At 46.9% G+C, this 19,968-nt stretch overlaps 1 protein-coding gene across 3 annotated transcripts in view; it reads left to right on the top strand.

The window, feature by feature from the left end:
• The window catches only part of ARHGAP9 (Rho GTPase activating protein 9), a 744,735-nt gene that overhangs the window by 284,162 nt on the left and 440,605 nt on the right, over positions 1 to 19,968 (top strand). For all 3 annotated transcript variants that reach the window (XM_078688987.1, XM_078688988.1, XM_078688989.1), the window contains one exon: positions 19,380 to 19,487. In XM_078688987.1, coding sequence (XP_078545113.1) covers positions 19,380 to 19,487 — 108 coding nt within the window. The remainder of the gene's footprint in view (positions 1 to 19,379; positions 19,488 to 19,968) is intronic.

The following is a 19,968-nucleotide window of genomic DNA, read 5'->3' as shown; positions in this document are numbered from 1 at the left end:
CTGTGGGGAGGGGGGAAGGGGGGAGGAGAAACGAGAGACATGGCCTGGCGGCCGTGAAAGTGAAAGTACGGCCGGGCGACTGTGAATAATTAGGGGAGGAGAGCTTCAGATGCCTGTGGGAGGGAGGCTGGCCTTGAAGTGAAGCTGCTGGCGGCAGATGGCTGGCTTTCATGTGCACGCGTTTTTTTTTGTCAATGCGCTTGCGCATTGAGCTTGCTTTTCAAGGGCACTGCATGGAATCGCCAGTTTGGTTAAGCTCTGGATAAGCCCCTATATTCTCGCAAGCTCAATGCGCAAGCGCATTGACAGGCGAGACCTAAAAATAGATATCTAATGAGAAAATTCAGCATTTGCATGTAAATTGATTATGCTTGCCCAGGAAGCGCTCTATACTGTGAACTAACAACTGTGCCACTTTAAACAGAATATGTTTACATGTCTGGATGCATTACTGCATTATCAAACATCGATACAGGGAGGCGCAATTACTAGACCCACTCTGACCCCTAACTGGAGATAACAGACTGTGCGGGCTGTAGGTGCCCGAGGTGCTAGGTAAAGGTATGAGCACTCCTACACTAGCGATGCGGATATTATTACAACTTTGAGACAGAAATGTGTTAGACTATATACGCACTGTCATACAGTAAATGTTATCATAAGTGCTGACATGTATTATTGCTAGTAATGTATGTAACTGACAAAATAAAATGCAATAAAGATATTTAAAAATATATATATATATCGTTTGTGTGCAGTTAACCCTATTTTTGTGCAAATGTAAGTAAGTAAAACATTTTAAAGTGCTCAAATGCTGAGGAGTTTTAGCTCTAGCGTTCTCTAAGTGATGGACAGCTGTGCACAGACAGCCACGAGCTGCACACAGCCAAGCTCCCTGGGTCATGCCTGGGGTGGATGGGTCACCAGTCTGCGCCCCACTAAGGAACTAGGGAAGGCCAGGCACGCCGGTAGCTTACCTCCGCGACAGGACCATGAGGAGGGATCCTGCGACGGGCGATCGTGGTCTGGTCATTTCAATTGGAAAATATGTTGTCAGTTTTGCCAGTGCGCTACCACACCAAGCATACTCCACGCTACACCACTCCACTCTATGCCACGCCACTTCATCTTACTACACTCCACTCCACTCTTCGACCTGCCACTCCACTCTATGCCCCTCCACTCCAAGACACTCTACAACACGCCCCACCAGTCGACTGTACGCCACTCACTCCATGACACAACATGCCATGCCACTGTACGCCCTTCCACTCCACACCACTTACCCCGCTCCAATCTACCCCAATCCAATCTATTGCACTCCACTCCAGTGTACCCCATTCTACCTTGCCCCCACTCCACTTCACTACAATGTACCCCAATCTACTTCACTCCAGCCTAGCAGACTCCACTCCACCCAGTCTACCCCACTCCACTTCAATCTACTCCACCCCAGTTTTTTCACCGACTCCACTCCAATCCAATCCACCGCACTTCAATCTACCCTACTCTAACCAAATCTACCCAACTCCAGCCCAGTCTACCCAAATCCACTTCACTACAATCCAGTCAACACCACCCCACTCCAATCTACCCTACTCCAAACTACCCACTCCACTCCAATCTACTCCACTCCACTCTACCCCACTCAACTCCAATGTACTCCACTCCAACCCGTTCCAGTTTACCCCAATCCAGTCCGCTCCACTCCAATCTACCCAAATCCACTCTACTCCACTCCACTGCGATCCAGTCCACCCCACTCCACACCAATTCACTCCAATCTACCCCAATCCACCCCACTCCAATTTACCCCACTCTCCTCCACTCCACTCAATCTACCACAGTTCAATTTACCCTACTGCATGCCAATTTACCCCACTGCACTCCAAACTCCACTCCAATCTATCCAACTCCTGTTCACTCTAATCTACCCCATTCTACTCCAATCTACCCCACTCCACCACAATCTGCCCCGGTCCAATCCAATCTACCCCACTAGACTCAACTCTAATCTACCGCACTCCACTCTACCACACTCTACTCCACTTTACCCAAATGCACAAGCTACCACGCTCCACTCAAATCTACCCCATTCCACTCCAATCTAACCCAATCCACCCCAGTCTGCCCTAACCCAATCTACCCACCCCACTCTAGCCCACTCAAATTCAACCCAGTCCACTCCAGTCTACTGTACTCCACTCCAATCAACCACAATCCAAACTACCCCACTCCAATGATTCCTCTTCAGTGTAACCCACTGCAATCTCCCCCACTCCATTCCAATCTACCCTTCTGTAATCCACCAAATCTACCCCACTGCACTCCACCCTACTCTACCCTACTCCACTCCAATCTACTCAACTCCTCCCTAGTCTATCTCACTCCACTCCAGTCTCATCTCCACTCCAATCTATCTCACTCCACTCCAGTCTACCTCTCTCCACTCCAATGTACCCCAATCTACTGCACTCCTTTCTTCCCCAGCCTACCCCCACTCCATTCCAATCTACCCCACACCACTCTACTCCTTTCCACTCCAATCTACCCCACTCCAATCTATTCCACTCCACTTCCGTGTACCCCATTCTACCCTGCCCCCACTCCATTTCACCACAATCTACCACAATCTACTCCACTCCAGCCTACCCGACTCCACTCCACCTAGACTACCCCACTCCAATCTACCCCACCCCAATTGCTCCACCAACTCCACTCAAATCCAATCCACCCCACTTCAATCTACCCCACTCTAACCTAATCTGCTCCACTCCAGTTCAGTCTACCCAAATCCACTTCACTACAGTCCAGTCAACAACACCCCACTCCAATCTCCCCTACTCCAGACTACCTACTCCACTCCATTCTACCCCAATCCACTCTACCCCAGTCCACTCCAATCTACTCCATTCCAATCTGTTCCAGTTTACTCCAATCCAGTCCACTCCACTCCAATCTACCCAAAACCACTCTTCTTCACTCCACTACGATCCAGTCCACCCCACTCCACACCAATTCAGTCCAATTTACCCCAATCCACCCCACTCCAATTTACCCCACGCTACTCAATCTACCCCAGCTCGATTTACCCTACTCCATGCCAATTTACCCTACTCCACTCCAAACTCCACTCCAATCTATCCCCATTCCACTCCAATCTACCCCACTCCACCACAATCTACCCCACTCCAATTCATTCAACCACACTCCAATCTACCCCACTAGACTCCACTCTGATCTACCACACTCCACTCTACCACACTCTACTCCACTTTACCCAAATGCACAAGCTACCACACTCCACTCAAATCTTCCCCCACTCTACTCCAATCTAACCCAATCCAACCCACACCATCCCAGTCTACCCTACCCCAAGCTACCCTACCCCCCTCTAGCCCACTCAAATTCAGCCCAGTCCACTCCAGTCTACTGTACTCCACTCCAATCTACCACAATCCAAACTACCCCACTCCAATCATCCCTCTTCAGTGTAACCCACTGCAATCTCCCCCACTCCATTCCAATCTACCCTTCAGTAATCCATCCTACTCTACCCTAATCCACACCAATCTACTCAACTCCTCCCTAGTCTATCTCACTCCAGTCCAGTCTACCTCTCTTTACTCCAATCTACCCCAATCTACTGAACTCCTTTCTTCTCCAGTCTACCCCACACCATTCCAATCTACCCCACACCACTACTCCTTTCCACTCCTATCTACCCCACCCCACTTTACCCCACTCCAATCTACCTCACTCCAATCAAATTTACCCCAATCCACTGTTACCACTCTTCCCCAGTCTAATCCACTGCACCCCATCTACTCCACTTCACCCAATGTACCCCAATTCAATCTACACGACTCCCCCTCTCCAATCTACCCCACCTCAATCTACTCCACTCCCAACATACTCCTCTCCAATCTACCCCAATCTACCTTAATCTACCCCACTCCAATCTACCCCACCCCTTCCTCCCCACACCACTCCAATCCACCCACTCCATCTCAATCTATCCCCACTCCAAACTACCCCAATCTACCCCTACTCCACTCCATTCCATTGTGCCCTATTATAATCCACCCAATCTACCACACTCCACTCTATCTGACTCCACTCCAGTTATCCCAATCTACCCTACTCCTATCTACGCCACTTCAATATTCCCTACTCCACCCCAATCTACCCCAATTCAATCTACAACACTAATCTATCTAACTCCGCCACATCCCCCCCACTTTAATCTACCCAACCATGCCACTAATGTTTAGCAATGCTGAACAGCAGTCACAGTGGTGTACATAATAACTAAAACACATTGCCAAAGCCAATAGTACTCACATAGGCAAGAGCTATTGACTTTCCTAATGCTTGTTTTTAAAGTTGCAGGGGCTGCTGGGGTAAAATAACAGCAAGTCTCCTGGGCCATTTAACCCATTATCCCAGGAGTTTACCATACTTGTAAAGTACTCCAAGCTGAGCTGTATGTATTACAATCATTCTAATTAAACATTGTGATGTGTGAATTTATAAATTATACATTTGATAACAGTTATTGGTGACTTTTCGAAAAAGACAATAGGTCTGCTTATATATGTTGATGTGCTAACCCCTTGATAAAGCCAATGGGCCCGTTTTTTATAATGACGCCCTTTATATTGTTGCATCACAGCTGTGCGCACCTTTGGGGGGTTGGGGACAGGCTGGCCCTGTGCCCAACCCCACGCAAGCTGGCCCTGCACCTACTCCCACACCATGCACAGGTTTCACAGAGAGGAGGGTAAGGCCAGAGAGGTCAAAGGCCGTGTGCTGCAGGATGTAGGGTGCTCATGGGGAACCAGATGCAGGGTCTGGCCCCAGGCCAGGCCCTGCGCCCCAATCCATGTCGCACACACTGATGGACTTCTTATTTTTCATTAAAGAAAATTCACTGAAAAAAACAAAGGTTAAAGTGACGTTACGGCTAGGAACTGTAATAATAGCTAACTTTAAATTTTAAAAAAACCATAAAAATTCTTTGAAAAAAATAAGGGTTAAAGGGGCGTTATAGTTAGATGAAAATGTCAGTTAAAACATACCATTTAAAACAGGCAAAAACACGGTAATTCACCAATAATAGGTATCCCTAGTAACTTTAACGTGTGACCTAAAGTGACTATAACTCAGACCCTCGCCTTGCACTGCTAATTGCTTCCTGTATTACATCACTTATGACATGTTCTATGATATAATTAATAACATTACTACAACATTGTGCATGGCAGGGATACGAGTTATGGTTATGTAGGAGGCCGGTTTAGTATATGGTGCTCACTTATGTAAGTGTAGCACCCTGCACTAATCCAGACAACCCTCATGGTGATTTTAGTTGTCTTAGACAACCTTAGAAAGTTTTTTAAGTGGTAGCTGTGGAGAGCAGCCTTCATTAGTCCAGAAGGAGTGTAAAGCAGCTTGTTTTACCAGTACTAACCATATAGTGTAGGTTAAATGAAAAAGAACCACACAGTGTAGTTATAAAAATAGGTATTTATTATAAACACTCATTTGCACATTGCAATATCTCCTACCCGGAGATATAATCACAATACACACAATACTTCAATAATAGAACTGGTAAGTAGCACATATTAACACAAGGAGACGATGGATGGAGCACTGAAACTTTTCAGACAATCACCCCCAGTCCCAGATCTGCCATTGGAACATAAGGAGAATACGGCTTCTTTTGAGGATGTGTGTAGTGTGAATTCTGGAAGTTTGCATGTGGGTGGAAATACATTCAACAAGTTTGAAAATAATATTCATTGTTTTAGGTGTGAAAAGATCGCTGTGCCTGGTTGAACAGGAGCAGGAATATAATCTTCATCTGGGTGTAACAAGTTGTATGATTTTGTTCCAAATCTTGGAATCGGGCAGATTGGCCATTCTTGTGGATACATCTTATCAAGGAGATTTGATTTGACCCTTATTATGGGGTATTCTCCCGAGTTGCTACACGTGATTGCAGAGATACGTTTCAAGTGCACAATACTTCGCCTGATATTTTAAGCCCTGATGAAGTTCCTCTATAGGAACGAAATGCATTGGCTGATGGCCACTTTTAAATATTTACACCAATAAAGAAAGCTTATGGACTAACTCGGACGGTCTTGACTCCATTCCTGGTGCACCTTCCTTTATTCGAAAGAATTTGCCTTTTCTGGATCCCATTGGAGCTCAACTGCGGCAGGCTCTGGAAGTGAATGCACAGGACTCTTATTGCATATAGATAGGGATTGATGTGCTGAACCTTAGGTCAGCCGCTGTTGGGAGTGATCTTTTGTTTCAATAACCAACATACAGTCACTGCACAGGGCAGACAATACTCCGATATCTGTTAGCTGATACTGCTCAATACATGGAGAGGAAAAGGGACTGAGCTCCTCCTGCGACTTCGTGTTAGTGTCTTCTAGACTAAATGCAAAACTTTGCAAACACCCCGGACCCCCCTCCCTAACCCAGAATAGCCCAGGCTGAGAACTGTCCCAGGTTTTCTTCACCACAACTGAATCAAACTGATGCTTAGTACCCCCCCAACCAACCCTACCCGATCCCCCTCCCTGCCTCCCAGCAATATAGGAAAAGAACCCCCGCCTCCCCAACACTACAGAGCGCCTTTCGCCCACCCCCTATAAAGTCAAGGTGCGTCGCCTGACCAGGTACCCGATAACCATCAGCAATCTGCCTGAGCCCTGTTAGGCAGTCCAGGGCCGGAATCGTGTGAATGTCTGAAGCGTCCATATTAATGGGCCCACCTCATGGCTGCTTTAAGGAGTGTCACAAAAATAGGAATGATCTGGCCCACAACGGGCTCAACGTTTTAGGCTTTATCACCATCTTCTCGTAGACCAGTCTCCGGTGGTCCCACGGCATTGCCCTCCATGTGGGGCTGGTAGGCCCCCCATGGTGTTCGCCTCGGCCCTTCCTCTTTACTGTGCGCCATCCCTCAAGCCAGTCCCATGGATCCTCCGGGCCACCAGAGAACCAGACTTTCCCCTCCACCTCAACTCTGAGCTTGGCTGAAAAGATCATTGCGTATTTGATCTCCTGGTCCTAGAGGGCTCTTTTCACATCGAGAGAGCTGCGGCACTGATGTTGGACGTTCAAAGTAAAATCCGGGAACAAGTTCACTTTGCAGTTCTCAAAATGAAGTGGCGGCTCTGCGCGAGCCGTGTGTAGTATATTGTCCCTATCTCGAAAGTTGAACACTGTGGCCACTATTGATCTAGGAGGGACGCCATGCTTCGGCCTCACCCCCGGGACCCTGTGCGCTCTTTCAATCGCAAAAAATTGTGACAGACCATCCGGTTCCAGACATTTCTCTATAAGCTCCTCCATGAACAGGTCCTTTGCTTGGCCCTCTTCCCACTCCGGCACACCTAGGATCCAAATATTATTCCTGCGTGACCTCCTTTCATAATCGTCCAATTGGCTTTCTATCCTGTCTGCGCATGCCCAGAGGTTCACTACCAATTTGTTGAGTGTTGACATATCCGTGACAGAGCGGTACATGTTGTCTTTCGAGCGTTCATGTTCCGGAAATCTGCCCTGATTAGGGAAACCTCTGCCGAGACCAAGTCAATCCTAGTTTCCAACGAGGTTTGGACAGTGGTTATAGCCGCCCTAATGTCATGGAGGGTTAGCTCAGACTGCCCATTCGGCCCCTGCTTTTTCCCGGAAGGATCATCTGTTTCTTTCTTGTGTGTCCTAGACCCTTTTTGCCAGACGTATTTTTCCATTTTGGCCTGCAGAGCCGCCTTGCTACTCTTCCCTCCGGCCATCTTGTATTACCAGAAGCCAAGTTCGTGCAAATGACCCAACCCATCTGGCTATACTCCGCCGCCTGCGCGGGACTGGCAGTGCCCTCGCTGGCCTGTTGGATTTTTCCCGCACCAGGGGGTACACCAATGGATGATCAGGGTCCCTGCAAGGTATAAAGTATTTGCCCACTTCCTAAGCCTTGGATCCCTGTTTGCAGGCTCTCTGGAACCTGACGTTGGTCAATACAGTCTCTGTCCAGGATTTTCTGGGGAAATACGTTCCCACTGCTCTGTGACACCCGCTCCAGCCCATCGGATGTTCGCTGTCTCCATAACCTCACATGACACACTCCAACCTGTTGGGGGTCACCACAACTAGCTGCTACAATAATGTCAAATGAGGTCTCCGAGGGCTTCCACTCGCCACTCTCTCCCTTTGTACTCTCCACATGAGGCCTGTGGCGCGGGTAGCCGATAGTGCGCCCTGTCAGCGCTCCAGAGGATCAATGAAGCGGCAGCAGCAGCGGTCCGGCGCCACCACCGTTGTGCCACCTCTGCCACTGTATCAAGCCCGAACTGTGTTGGGAGAGTCGAACCATCCCGCTGGATGCTACACGCCGGTTCCTCTACTGCCCCGCCCCCTTCGTCAGCCGTTCCCCACCTCGAGGGCTCTCTTGCTCCACTGTGGGACACGCACACCTCGTGCTGCTGCCAAATTGAAGTAGAGTGCAATGCCCACTGAAACGCACTTACACGTCGGAGTCGGGTGTGCTGGATACAAGCTGGGTGCTCCTCTGTTGCTTTCAGCAGCTGCCGCACTCCGTCCCGGGGTTCACTATATGCCCCTCCTCTATGCTGCGGATTGCGCTGCTGGGCCCTCGGGGACTCGTGCAGCAGATCTCTGTTCGTGAGCGCTCAAATGCCTCAAATTTAGGCTCAATCACCTCCCGGTGGTCTCCGGTTACAGTGTCTTGCTGCAAGGGTTCATGTTTCAACAGATTAGTGTACGGATGTATGTTTTATCGGGCTGGGTTGGCCGGAGCCGCGCTAGTGAACGGCCATCTTCCTTCACGGTCGACCACACCCCCCTACGAAGGTGATTCTTAATTTGTTTGAATGTTGAAAGTTGTGAAGGAAAATAAGTGCAGTGGGTTCACTCAGGATGGAAAAGTGTGGAAGGTAAGGAGAGTGGTCAAATGCAGAGGTGAAAAAGTAAATGGTAATGAAGCAGGCCATGTTGGAAGGAAGTCAAAGCATTTTTTTAATTAACAATTAAGTAGCTCTGGTTCCAGTGCATTGATTGGCAGCGTCTCTACTGAAATAGGTAGCCAAAATGGTGACATTGAGAATGTTGTGGTGGAAACAAATGTGAATGGATCATTCAATGCTGAGTCTGTGGCATCTAGAGTAAAGAGGGAATGCAGGATTAGTCGTCCGCCGGTAAAGTTTAATGATTACATATGATTTGCAAATTTAGTACGTTTTCTTTTTGTTGAGTTGTTTAATTATGGGACAGGTCCAACCCTAGCTGTTACGGACCGATCTCTTTGATCGACAACACACTCAAGATACTTGGGCGGGTATTATTTAATAAAATTAGGAGTTGGGCTGAGGATGAAAGTATTTTAGATAAATGTCAGTTAGGTTTTAGAAGCAAATTGGGAACTGTAGAGCAATGCCTTAATCTAAATTTGATTATTGGTAAATACACAATAGCTCGACAGTCCCCAATTTACCTGGCCTGCATGGATCTCACCTCAGCATTTGATTTTGTAAATAGATCTCGTCTTTGGCTATATCTTTTAAATTACGGGCTGGACGAGGCCTTAGTACACTTTTTGGCTTACTTACATAGGGATCTGGGGGCTAAGGTGAGGATCAGTAGGGATGGGGCAGTATCAAGGAACATTGTGATTGGCAGAGGGGTCAGGCAGGGATGTGTACTGGCCCCTCTGCTCTTTATCCTAAAAAATAATGAGCGGCGTAATGAGTTGTCTAAATTGACTAAGGACGTCCCAATGATCAATGGCAACAAGCTACCCGCCTAAGTGTATGCTGATTGTGTGGTCCTAATGGGCCGCACACCCAATGCATTGCGCATCTTAGTTGGGGGTTTTGTAGATTTTATGAATAAGCTGGACTTATGCACAAATTAAAAAAACTTTTTTTTAATGAGTTGCGGCCCCAAAAAATATTCTGTTAATGTATTCAACTGTGGTTCCGAAAAACTGTTATACACACACACTTTTCCATATCTGGGCTTGGTATTCTCAGATAATGGCTCTTGGGCTGCTCATTTGGCACATAGCAGGAGTACATTTTTAAAGGATAGCCAACTCGATTCTGTGCCTCCCCTAACCGAGAAAAACTGAGGTAGTGTTACCCCTATTGAAAATATACAAAACTCAGTGTTTACCTACCGCAACATATGGAGCGGAAATTTGGGGCCAGGCGAACTGCAACAGCATCCAGGTAGAAGAAAATAAATTCTCTCAGAGTTTTTGGGGGCACCGTTTTGTTCATTTTCCTTTGTTTGCCATCATGAGTTAAAATGACCCTTTATTGAGGACTACATCAGGACACGTCCAGTCATTTTCTGGATAAAAGTATGGCAAAATCCAGCAGCCACATTAAGTAGAGACATCATAGTTGATTGCCTTAATTCTGATAAGGGTAGCGATATACCATGGTTGGCGGCTGTCAAGGCTAGCCTGACCATTGTAATCTGTCACACATTTTTACAGACCCAGGCAATATGGCAGGAATTAATAAAAAGATTATCCAGGGGGCCCTGCACGAATACTATGGCGACTTGAGACGTAAGCAAGAAACTTTGAAATCCTCAGTCGCCCGGTATACAAGTATGGTGGGTGCTGATGGCCCCCCCACAAAACTTCCAGCCAGTTATCGCTGGGAACAAAGCTTGCTCTTTCGTCTTAGGGCTGGCACTCTAAAATATTTACTTTGATTCCCCTTAGGCTTCAACACTAATCTTGAGCAAATGCCCTGTGCTTGTGGAAATCGTGGCAGCCAATCCATGCTACACTTTTTTATTTTTTTGTAATTGTTATCAAATATATAGCAAGCAGCTGCTGATCCCTTTCTTTAAGGCTTCGGCCATTACTAATTTTAAGGTGGCATACAGGGATATTGTCATGCTCAATGGGGAAAATGTAACCCTCCGTGTTAGCACTTTCCTGAGACTGGCTGTTCACTCCCCCGCCTCTATGAGCACAGTATAAACAGTTTTGATTGTATGCCTGATATCTGACTTAACCTTTATACGGGACGCATAATTTTATTGTATGTGTTTTATTGTATTATGTTACGTGTCAAAGTGTCTGCATTTTAATATTTTATGCTGTTATATTCTAGGTAGTATATTGTTACTACCTCTGAGTTAATGATCTAAATTATAGGCCCATGATGAATTTGCTGCACTGACCTTTTGCTCTATGTATACATTTTTGTGTATTTATCGCTACTCGTTTATTGCACTCTTTGTTTTTAACTTTTTATTTATGTATCTAACGATTTAATGTTGTGCTGGTATTTCTATTCTGTACTTTCATAGATATTTTTTGTATCTGAATAAAGAATTAATTGAATTGAATTAGGAGGAGCTGAGTTATATTTGCATAGGCTATTGACTGTATATATGTTCCAGTGCAGTTCTTGTTCTTCTGTCAGTAAGCACGCTCTAGAATCCAACATAGAAAGTCAGTTTCCAGTGGATTTGCTTGAGTGTAGTACTGTGGTACTGTGCTGCACTTAATAAAGGAATCTTTTATATCAACATCATGGATATGGATTTCAACAGGGCATAAGGAGCTGTCTGCACTAAGTTAATGCACACAGCAGAGTCCCTTTCACCACCCTCTGGTGCTGCAGGGGCTGTTTTTAACACCTCATCAGCTCCTTCCTTGTCCTCCCATTTTCCTCTCACCTCCTGCTGCCACCCACTATTAAACCACCCAAACAAACAACTTGGCACCAGCGTGAGAAGTTAATATGAGTAGCTCATGCGAGTTGGAGGAGCTGCGATGTTTGCGATCGGAGGCCAGCACAACGCTGATGTAATTAGCCAGGAGCTGGCTGGAACCCTCCAAACAATGTATCAATACCAGCCTGCCAGCCTGCCCTTAGTTAGAATGGTGGAACCTCCTAGAACCTCCTGGAACCTTCTGGAACAGGTGAGGTGACACCAACTGCCACTGCCAACTGTCAACTGGCACTATATAAGGAAAGGGAGGGAAACTTTCCTGTCAGACTGAGGGAGCACAGCCCTGGGGGAGAACCTACGCAGGAGTTTTAGGCAGTGGGGCCTAGTCAGGGTCCTATGATACTGGGAGTGACAGGGCTTAGGTGCTGCCTTCCAAGTGTTGAGGTATCCTGAGCTAGCCCATTGACCTGGCCCGGCGGGAGGGGAACCCAGGGACAACTTGAAGGGAACTGGCTGAGGAGATTTGTTATCAGCCATCAACTCCAACCCCCCCCCCCCCTTCAAGGAACCCAGAGACTGTTATCTACAAGGGCGCAAGAAACATAAAGCGCCAAGAAGAAACCAAACCACCACAGGACTATTGAGAAATCAACCAGGTATTGGTGCTGTGTCGCTCCCCGCGCTCCCTGACGCCACCTGGGACCCCTTTTGCTGGTTTGCCACTGTTGTTTGGCCTGTCCTGTTGGTCCTGCTGATCTGATTCCAACTTAAATGAACTGTCTGCTGGCTAAGCGCCCCTATTCCCTAGCGCTAGCATCCTGGACTACCTGTCCTGCCGGTGCTGTCTGAACTGTCTTATCTATTGGAAGGGCCCCTGTGAAGCGCTGTACATCCAGCATCTGTCATTAATTTCAAGCGCTGCATCGGCGAGGCGCTGTGTGCCCAGGACCTGAATTTGCTGCCTGGCGCTGTGTCAGAAAGCGCCCTGGGCCCAAGATCAATGCCGCTAGTGTGAGCGCTGAGGCTGAGGAGAGCACTATGAGGAAGAGCGCTGTTTTGCCCCAGATCACCTCAGCCAGTGCGAGCGCTGTGGAAGTGTAGAGCGCTGTGAGGAGAAATGCTGTGTGCAGGACTCACCGCCTCTGCCCATGCGCTGCTGGGAGAAGAGACACGGTGTTTCAGATCTTCGCCGCGATCATCTGAGTTTTTCCTGCCCCCGTTGTGTGTTCCGTTGCGACGGCCCCCGGTGTCAGGAGAGGGCCGCCGGAATTTGTTAGGCCGCACTGGGCCTGACAGGACTTGAAGCCTGCCTCTCAGGTCCCGTGACGGGGGCGCTGCGTTACCGGCTGCGCCCCCGCCTTTGGTGCACAGTCATTGGCCGCTGCGGCCTAGTCCCTCCTGCACCACATTCATTCTGGTTCCCGGGCCGTGGAGGTTGTAGAAGGCCCGGGAACAGCCGGACATCATCGGGGAGGGCTCCGAGAGAGTCCGAGCCCCCACCTGCCGGCGCCAGCTCAGGAGGAGCCCGTGAGCTCCAGAGAGGCTGGAAGAGATCCCCTGGCCGTGTGAGGCCTCCGGGAGGGCCGGAGCTTTTCCTACCCGGCCTCAAACACCGCAAGGGCTCCCAGAAGAGCCGAAGATTGAGGTGACACCAGGGAGGAGGGTGGAAGGCCGGGGAGGGCCCGAGTTCACCCCTCCCCTGGGGACAAGTCTGTTGTGGGTCCCGTAGGCCCTAATTAACCCCAAGTGGACCAGCTGAATCGGGGTAAGACCCTCGCGGGACTGCAGGGCCGCGAAAGTTGACCCCCAGCTGGGGCAAAGGTCACTAACAGTTATTGCTAGGCCCTGATTAGAGAACTGGTTATTCCACCCAAGGAAAGGCTCATTCCTGCTACACGAAAATGCCTATGCTTGCTCGAAGAGATTAATTAAATGTTTGCCTTATGTACTGGGATGCTTATTTTTGCATAGCGAGATGTTGCCTGATCTCTAAAGGGTTACTGTTGCCTAATGAAAGGGTTGGTTTAACCCTACTGAAATGTTCATGCCTGCTTAGTGTAGGTACCGAAATGTTGATCTCTGGGTAAGGAAATGTTATTCCTGCTTAAGGGGGGATGAAATGCCCTGTTGCATACTATGATGAAATGCCCTATTAAAATACTTGGCACTGGCTAATTAAATGTTTAATCCTGCCTAGTGCAATGCCTATAGGAAGGCCCTCAGTTACTTAAGGAGATGTCTAAAATTGCCTTACTGCCAGAGAGCTGTAATTCAGCCTAATTCCAGGTTGTGTAGATGCAACAGTTGGGCTCTGAGTTTTCCCCTGCCTAATTTTCCATGACCTGTTTACTGTTCCTTAATGAACTGGTTGTCTCATATACTGAGAAGGTCATTTTTCCTTAAAGAAGGGTGGGCTTGCTGCCGGATAAGATGTTAGATCTGTATAATGAGCTGTTGCCCAACCTTTGAGGAAATGTTTGATATGCATAGCCAAGTTTTATATGCTTAGGGAAATGCACATTTTCACACGTTGCCTGATTTTCCCTGAAGCTTTTACCCCCTGAGGTAGATGTTTAATGTGGCTAAAGGAATGTCTGCCTCTGCTGAATAAGTCAGCTTTATGCCCTGTTGGCTCCTGAATAAGAAAATGTTATTATCCCTGCTGATTCCTCGAATGTTATTCTGGCCGGAAGGAATGCTAGATTACCTGAAAAGGTGGTAGATCTTGCCTAGTGAACAGAGCCAGTGTTACCGGATGAAAGGTTGATGTATACCTGATGAAAAGTTCTTCTCTGCTGTTGGACTGCTTAATGCCCCAATTTAGGAAATGCTCTCTCTTGTTGGGAGTGTTTCTTAAGATGGTTAATCCTGCACAAGGGGATGTTTATTCTTAATGAAATATTTTCTCCCATCTAGTGCCATATTTACGGGAAGCCTACAGTTATTTATTTATATGTTTACTGCTGTAAAACGCTCACTCTTGCTTGGTGAGAAGTGGGTAAAATGCCTGCAGAACCAATGAGATGCAATGTCATTTGGTTGTCTCCTTAATGTATTTCTTACAGGTGCTGGCAAGAAGCAAGGCTGAGGTCAGGCCTGTGGTTATCTATACTTAATATCATCTAATATTCAATATTTATCTGATATTTAATATTTATTCATCTGAGCATTTATTACAAAGTGTTGAAACCTATGTAGTCTGAAGGAAAACTAATGAGATATTGATACTGTAATTCTTGATTTCCCTGACTCTGCTCTACATAAAAGTTATCTAATTTTTATGCAAACTTACTGGAGTGGTGTCAGTCATTGCGTGCCCATTTTACAGTCTCAGTGGTTGTGTGTGCTGTATGGTCACTTTACACGTAAGCTTTCGGATGCCTACCCGCTCATGCCATGCTACCCTCTGGGAACTGGTGACCCCAGTTCCAACAGGACCTTTGTGAAATGTTACTGTATGATTTCCAAAACTTTCCCCTTGATTCCATCTACTTCAAGACTCGGGTTTTCACTCAACTGGTCCTTGCTAATCAGGGATCATACTAGTGACCCCTCGCCAAAATGAGAGATGATTTCTTCCTTTCTTTTTAACTCAGAATCTCTTTATTGAAAATTCCAATTTAGTACAATAGATTACGACATGGTCACCAATGTTACATAGTATGAAAGGAGATCAAGCATTGCATAGCAAACAGACAGAGCGTATGGTTTATGGCCAATTGGAGAAAGATAAGACCAGCAATAAATTGTCGGATTACAAGGTCATCCACAATATGGCGTGCCGCAAAACAAACTGGAAAAACACAGAAACAACAGTGTACATCAAGTGCAGGTCAACGTGGTCAATATACAAGCCAAATCTAGGAGCAGTGTTGTAGTGTAATGCAGGTATGGGTGCTATTCACACTGGGAGAGGGATAGATCCGCTACTGAGGTGAAGCCCTGGGACGAGTGTCAGGCTAAGAGCTGCAATGCCCTTAGTCTTAGCTAGTTGGAATAGGTAAAATCTAAGCGTATGAGATATTGAATCAATGAGACGCCAGACAGATTGAAATTTTGCTTCAGTCCGAGTTAAGAGTTAAGAGTTGTTCCATCACCATCACGTGCCTTAAGCGAGAGAGTTACTGAGCAGCAGAGGGGTGAGTTGTCGTTTTCCATACCAATCCCACTAGCTGCCGTGCTGTAGGCAGCATGTAGCTAATAAGTTTCCAGTCGGCATGGTTCATCGCTTCCAAGGCAATAGGTTGGACACCAAGAGTAATCATGATGTAGGAGGCAGGGAGTGGGAACCCTACATTGGCCTTAAAGTGACCCAGGATCTCCTTCCAATAAGTAGTCATAAGGCTGCAGGACCACTGTATGTGGCAGAAATCTTCAACTACCAGCCAACACTGCCTCAAAGGGAGGCAGTGGATGGGTAAATGGAGGAAAGTTGAGTTGTATATAATACCATTGGAACATAAGCTTGTATGGTGTCTCCTTGAGGAATAGGCTATGGTATGTTTTGGGTATATTGCGCCATAGGGTCGCTTTGGGTATATTGCACCATAGGGTCTCCCATTGTTTGAGTGAAATGCCCTTTGTGATGGTAGTTTGCCAACAAGTTTGTTATGTGTGGGTGTGAGGGGATGTGGAGTGTTGAAGGGTGCTGTATGTCTTAGATATGAGTCTCCTAGACCCATCATACACCCTCACCAGCTTTTTGAAGCGTGTATAGGGTCAACCCCAGGATAAATGGAGGGATGCAACGCCCGATGCTGCCGTTGACAATACTGCAGTCTCGCTGTCTCAGGGAGGTCGTGGTCAGCCTTGCACTGATTGAAGGACTTCCTGGAGGTCCTAACAAGGCTGTCACACAATGTCCTACAGTCTCCAACCCCCTAGCCAGCAAAGGACTGGGGCAGCAGCGCAGGTGTAAAATCAGGATTATTGGCAATAGGGGTATTAGGGGAGAGGAAGGTAGTAAGCTGCTTCTTAGTCACCAGTCTGTCCCATAAGTCAAGCACTGGCTTAGTGGGGGTAGCAATATAAGCATTGTGCGGTTGGGTGTGTTTGGGTAGCCAGTCTAGATCCCAAAGAGGCTGGCAGGCTACTGCCAGGTTCATGTGGAACCAGTGCTTCTCACTCTCCTGCACCGCTCATTCGGAAATATATCGTAAGTGGGTGGCCCAGTAATATTTATGATAGTTAGGGCAGGCCTGGCTGCCCCTGTCTCGACACTGCATCATTGAGGAGTTAGATATCCTAGGACGTTTCCTGTCCCAGACGAAGGAACGTATGTCTTGTTGCAAGCCTGTGATATCCTCTTGTGGGATCGGAGAGGGAAAAGTATGGAAAAGGTAGAGAACCCGGGGGAGTGCATTCATTTTTACGACATTAACCCGACCCCACTAAGAGATGTGGAGGGGTTTCCACCAACAGGTATCCGCAAAAATGGAGCGAGGGAATTGCAGTCAGTTAGCCCGTGTCCAAGATGTGAGTGTAGGAGTGAGGTTTAGACCCAGATTCGAATCATATCTGGGGACTATTAGATCGGTGCCAAATTGCGCAGCGCAGGAAGGTCATGCTGGGGTATGGTCAGATTGAGTGCGCACGATGTGGACATGTAGATTTTGAAGCCGGATACTGGCTCAAAAGCAGTCAGACAAGCAATGACTGCCAGTTGAGAGATAGAAGGCTGAGAGATAGTGAGCAAATGATCATCTGTGAAAAAGCTAATCTTATGGTCCCAGCCCCCAAAGGGGATCCCCACCACATCAGCTTTGCGGCGGATTTGTGATGGCCAGCGGTTCAACTACTGTGGCAAATAAAAGGGGCAACAATGGACACCCCTTTTGTGTGCCCCTGAGGATGTCAATAGGAGCCATGTGCTTCCCATTAATACGGACGGTGGCTGTTGAGGCGATATAAGATGCTATGCCCAGTCCCACCTTGCCCAAGACTGCTCGAAGGAAAGACCAATTCACTCTATCAAAAGCCCTCTCCACGTCAAGCGAAAGTAGGCATGCCGGAATCTGGTAGCGGTGGGGCTTCTCAACAAGTGTGCTATTCAGGGCACATTATCCGCCCCCTGCTTGGGATTTCTTTCTATGCTAGATGTCGAAGTGTGAAAATCCATATGCAGACAAGTCGTAAGTTCTAAGTAGTTCCATTATTAAGTTTCAGTTATAGATGTTGTAAAATGGTAGTAAGATGGTAGTGTAGCCCCACCAGGAGCAGCCTCCCTGCTGCTCAGCCTCCAATCTTCAACTGACACTCTAAGCAAGACCAAGCTCTCAAACATTCCGTGACATCATTATACATTCCACAGTCATTCAGGCGGAACAGAAGGAAGAATATCAATGCAAAGAAAGAAGGGAAGAAATCACGCTACAACACTAGTCTCTATGAAACTTTCCTGGAGAAGGACCAGTCTGTCAGATGCCAGCCTCGCTTGATATGTGTCAGAGTCTGAGGTAGCACCAAGGGCCTGTCTCAGCAACAATCCGTCTCAACAAGGTGTCATCAACTCCTCACTTCAGCAGCCTGGGGGTGGGTTGTGCCACAGGGCAGTGAATGTAACATACAAATCTTTAGCATGTGTAGGCTCCATTGACTTTGCTCTGAGACACTAGCTTCCAAACTTAAATACTACTGCTAGAAAATAATATATAGTTGTCGGATGGCAGAACACATGAAACAAGTGAGCATGAAATATGGAGGGAAGGAGGTAAAGGGAGAGAGGGAAGGACGGATGGAGGGGCCAGAAGGATGAGTGCATGGATGGATGAATGCATGGACAGAAAGGTTGATATATAGAAAGGTGAATGGGTAAAATGGCGAATGGATTGGTGGGTAGATGTGTGTGAAGAGATAGAGTTGGATGGATGGAGGGGAAGGTGGATGTAAATGAGGGTGAATTGAGATGGATGTAAAGGAGGATAGAGGGGAGGATGGAGGATGAAAGAATGATGTAGAGATGGATGGCTGGATGGATAAAGAGAAGGAAGGGTGAATGGAGAGCAGGAAGGGTGGATGGATGGTTGGATGACCAGATGCGTTGAGAATTGTGTTGGGAAGGAATCATTGAGCCACATTATTTTCAGAATTCCCATTGTGTTTAAAATTTGAGGTGTTTCATTTTTCAAGATGTGTATTTATTGAGAGAGAAGTGACTATTCGCCAATATGTAAGGTCATCCACTGCTGTGGTGAAAAGATTTAGAGGTTAGAAGTTGTGATGAAAGGTGAGGGATGTTAATATGACAAACAAAAGCAGCACATACACTTAGGGCCTCGTTGCAAATGGCGGGGCAAATTCGATAACTGTCTCAAACAGTATTTGATCAGCTATCAAAATCCAAGTTGTGAGAAATGACCGCACTTTATGGTTTTTCCACAAACAGAGAACAAATGCAGATTTCGTGTGTGGTTCAAATGCATCCTTACGCTGTTCCACATTCCGACCTCGTTAACTTGGAATGGGCAGTGTAATACTGCATAGCACAGTAACATATGTACTTCTCTGTTATTATACCACCAGGGAAGACCTGCCGATTAGTAAAGAGGGCCTAAATGTCGGTATGCCCATCGAATGTACCATCATCATTCATATGTACATGACGTGGAGTTTTCTGTGTCTCTCTACGTAAATAGGCCACTCATCGAAGGAACCTGTCACACCACGACCTTGAACGTTTCACAGAGACAAAACCGTGTCCTGCAGTGCCCAAGGCGTCCGCCAAGGTCGATGACATGCCCCACGTGAGTCTTAATAGTTGCTGCTTTGTTATGACTTGCTAATTTGTGTTAATAGAAAGGACGGGCTCCCCATGCTGTTGTAGTTTGAGCCCTATCTTTCTAATTTTTTTAAGTGCAAACTCTATTGATATTTACCTTTTCTTCCCAAATAAAGGAGTTTGCTTCTTTCCACACTTTTTAGAGATTAAGGGCTGTAGCAAATGTACTTGCTGACACCTTGTTTTCTTGGTTCGGTTTTAAAAATGTTTAACTTGCATACTTTACATACCTCCTAATGATGGAATGGAAACCTACTTTATAAACAAACTAATATAACCCGTACAAGTAGACTGCTTGACTTTTATTTGTTTTTGTACCCTGAACATACTGACCTACCGTGGCTGTGACAACATTCAAATGTATAGAATCAGAAGATCAAAGTGAATGATCTTAAAAAATAACTTGACCTAAAACAACTGTATCTTCTTTAGCATAGGATAACTAG

This window comes from Lissotriton helveticus, chromosome 1_1, assembly GCF_964261635.1.
Source record: "Lissotriton helveticus chromosome 1_1, aLisHel1.1, whole genome shotgun sequence".
Taxonomy (NCBI): Eukaryota; Metazoa; Chordata; class Amphibia; order Caudata; family Salamandridae; genus Lissotriton; species Lissotriton helveticus.
Note: the sequence above shows the minus strand (reverse complement) of the source record. Positions and strands in the feature narration are given on the sequence as shown.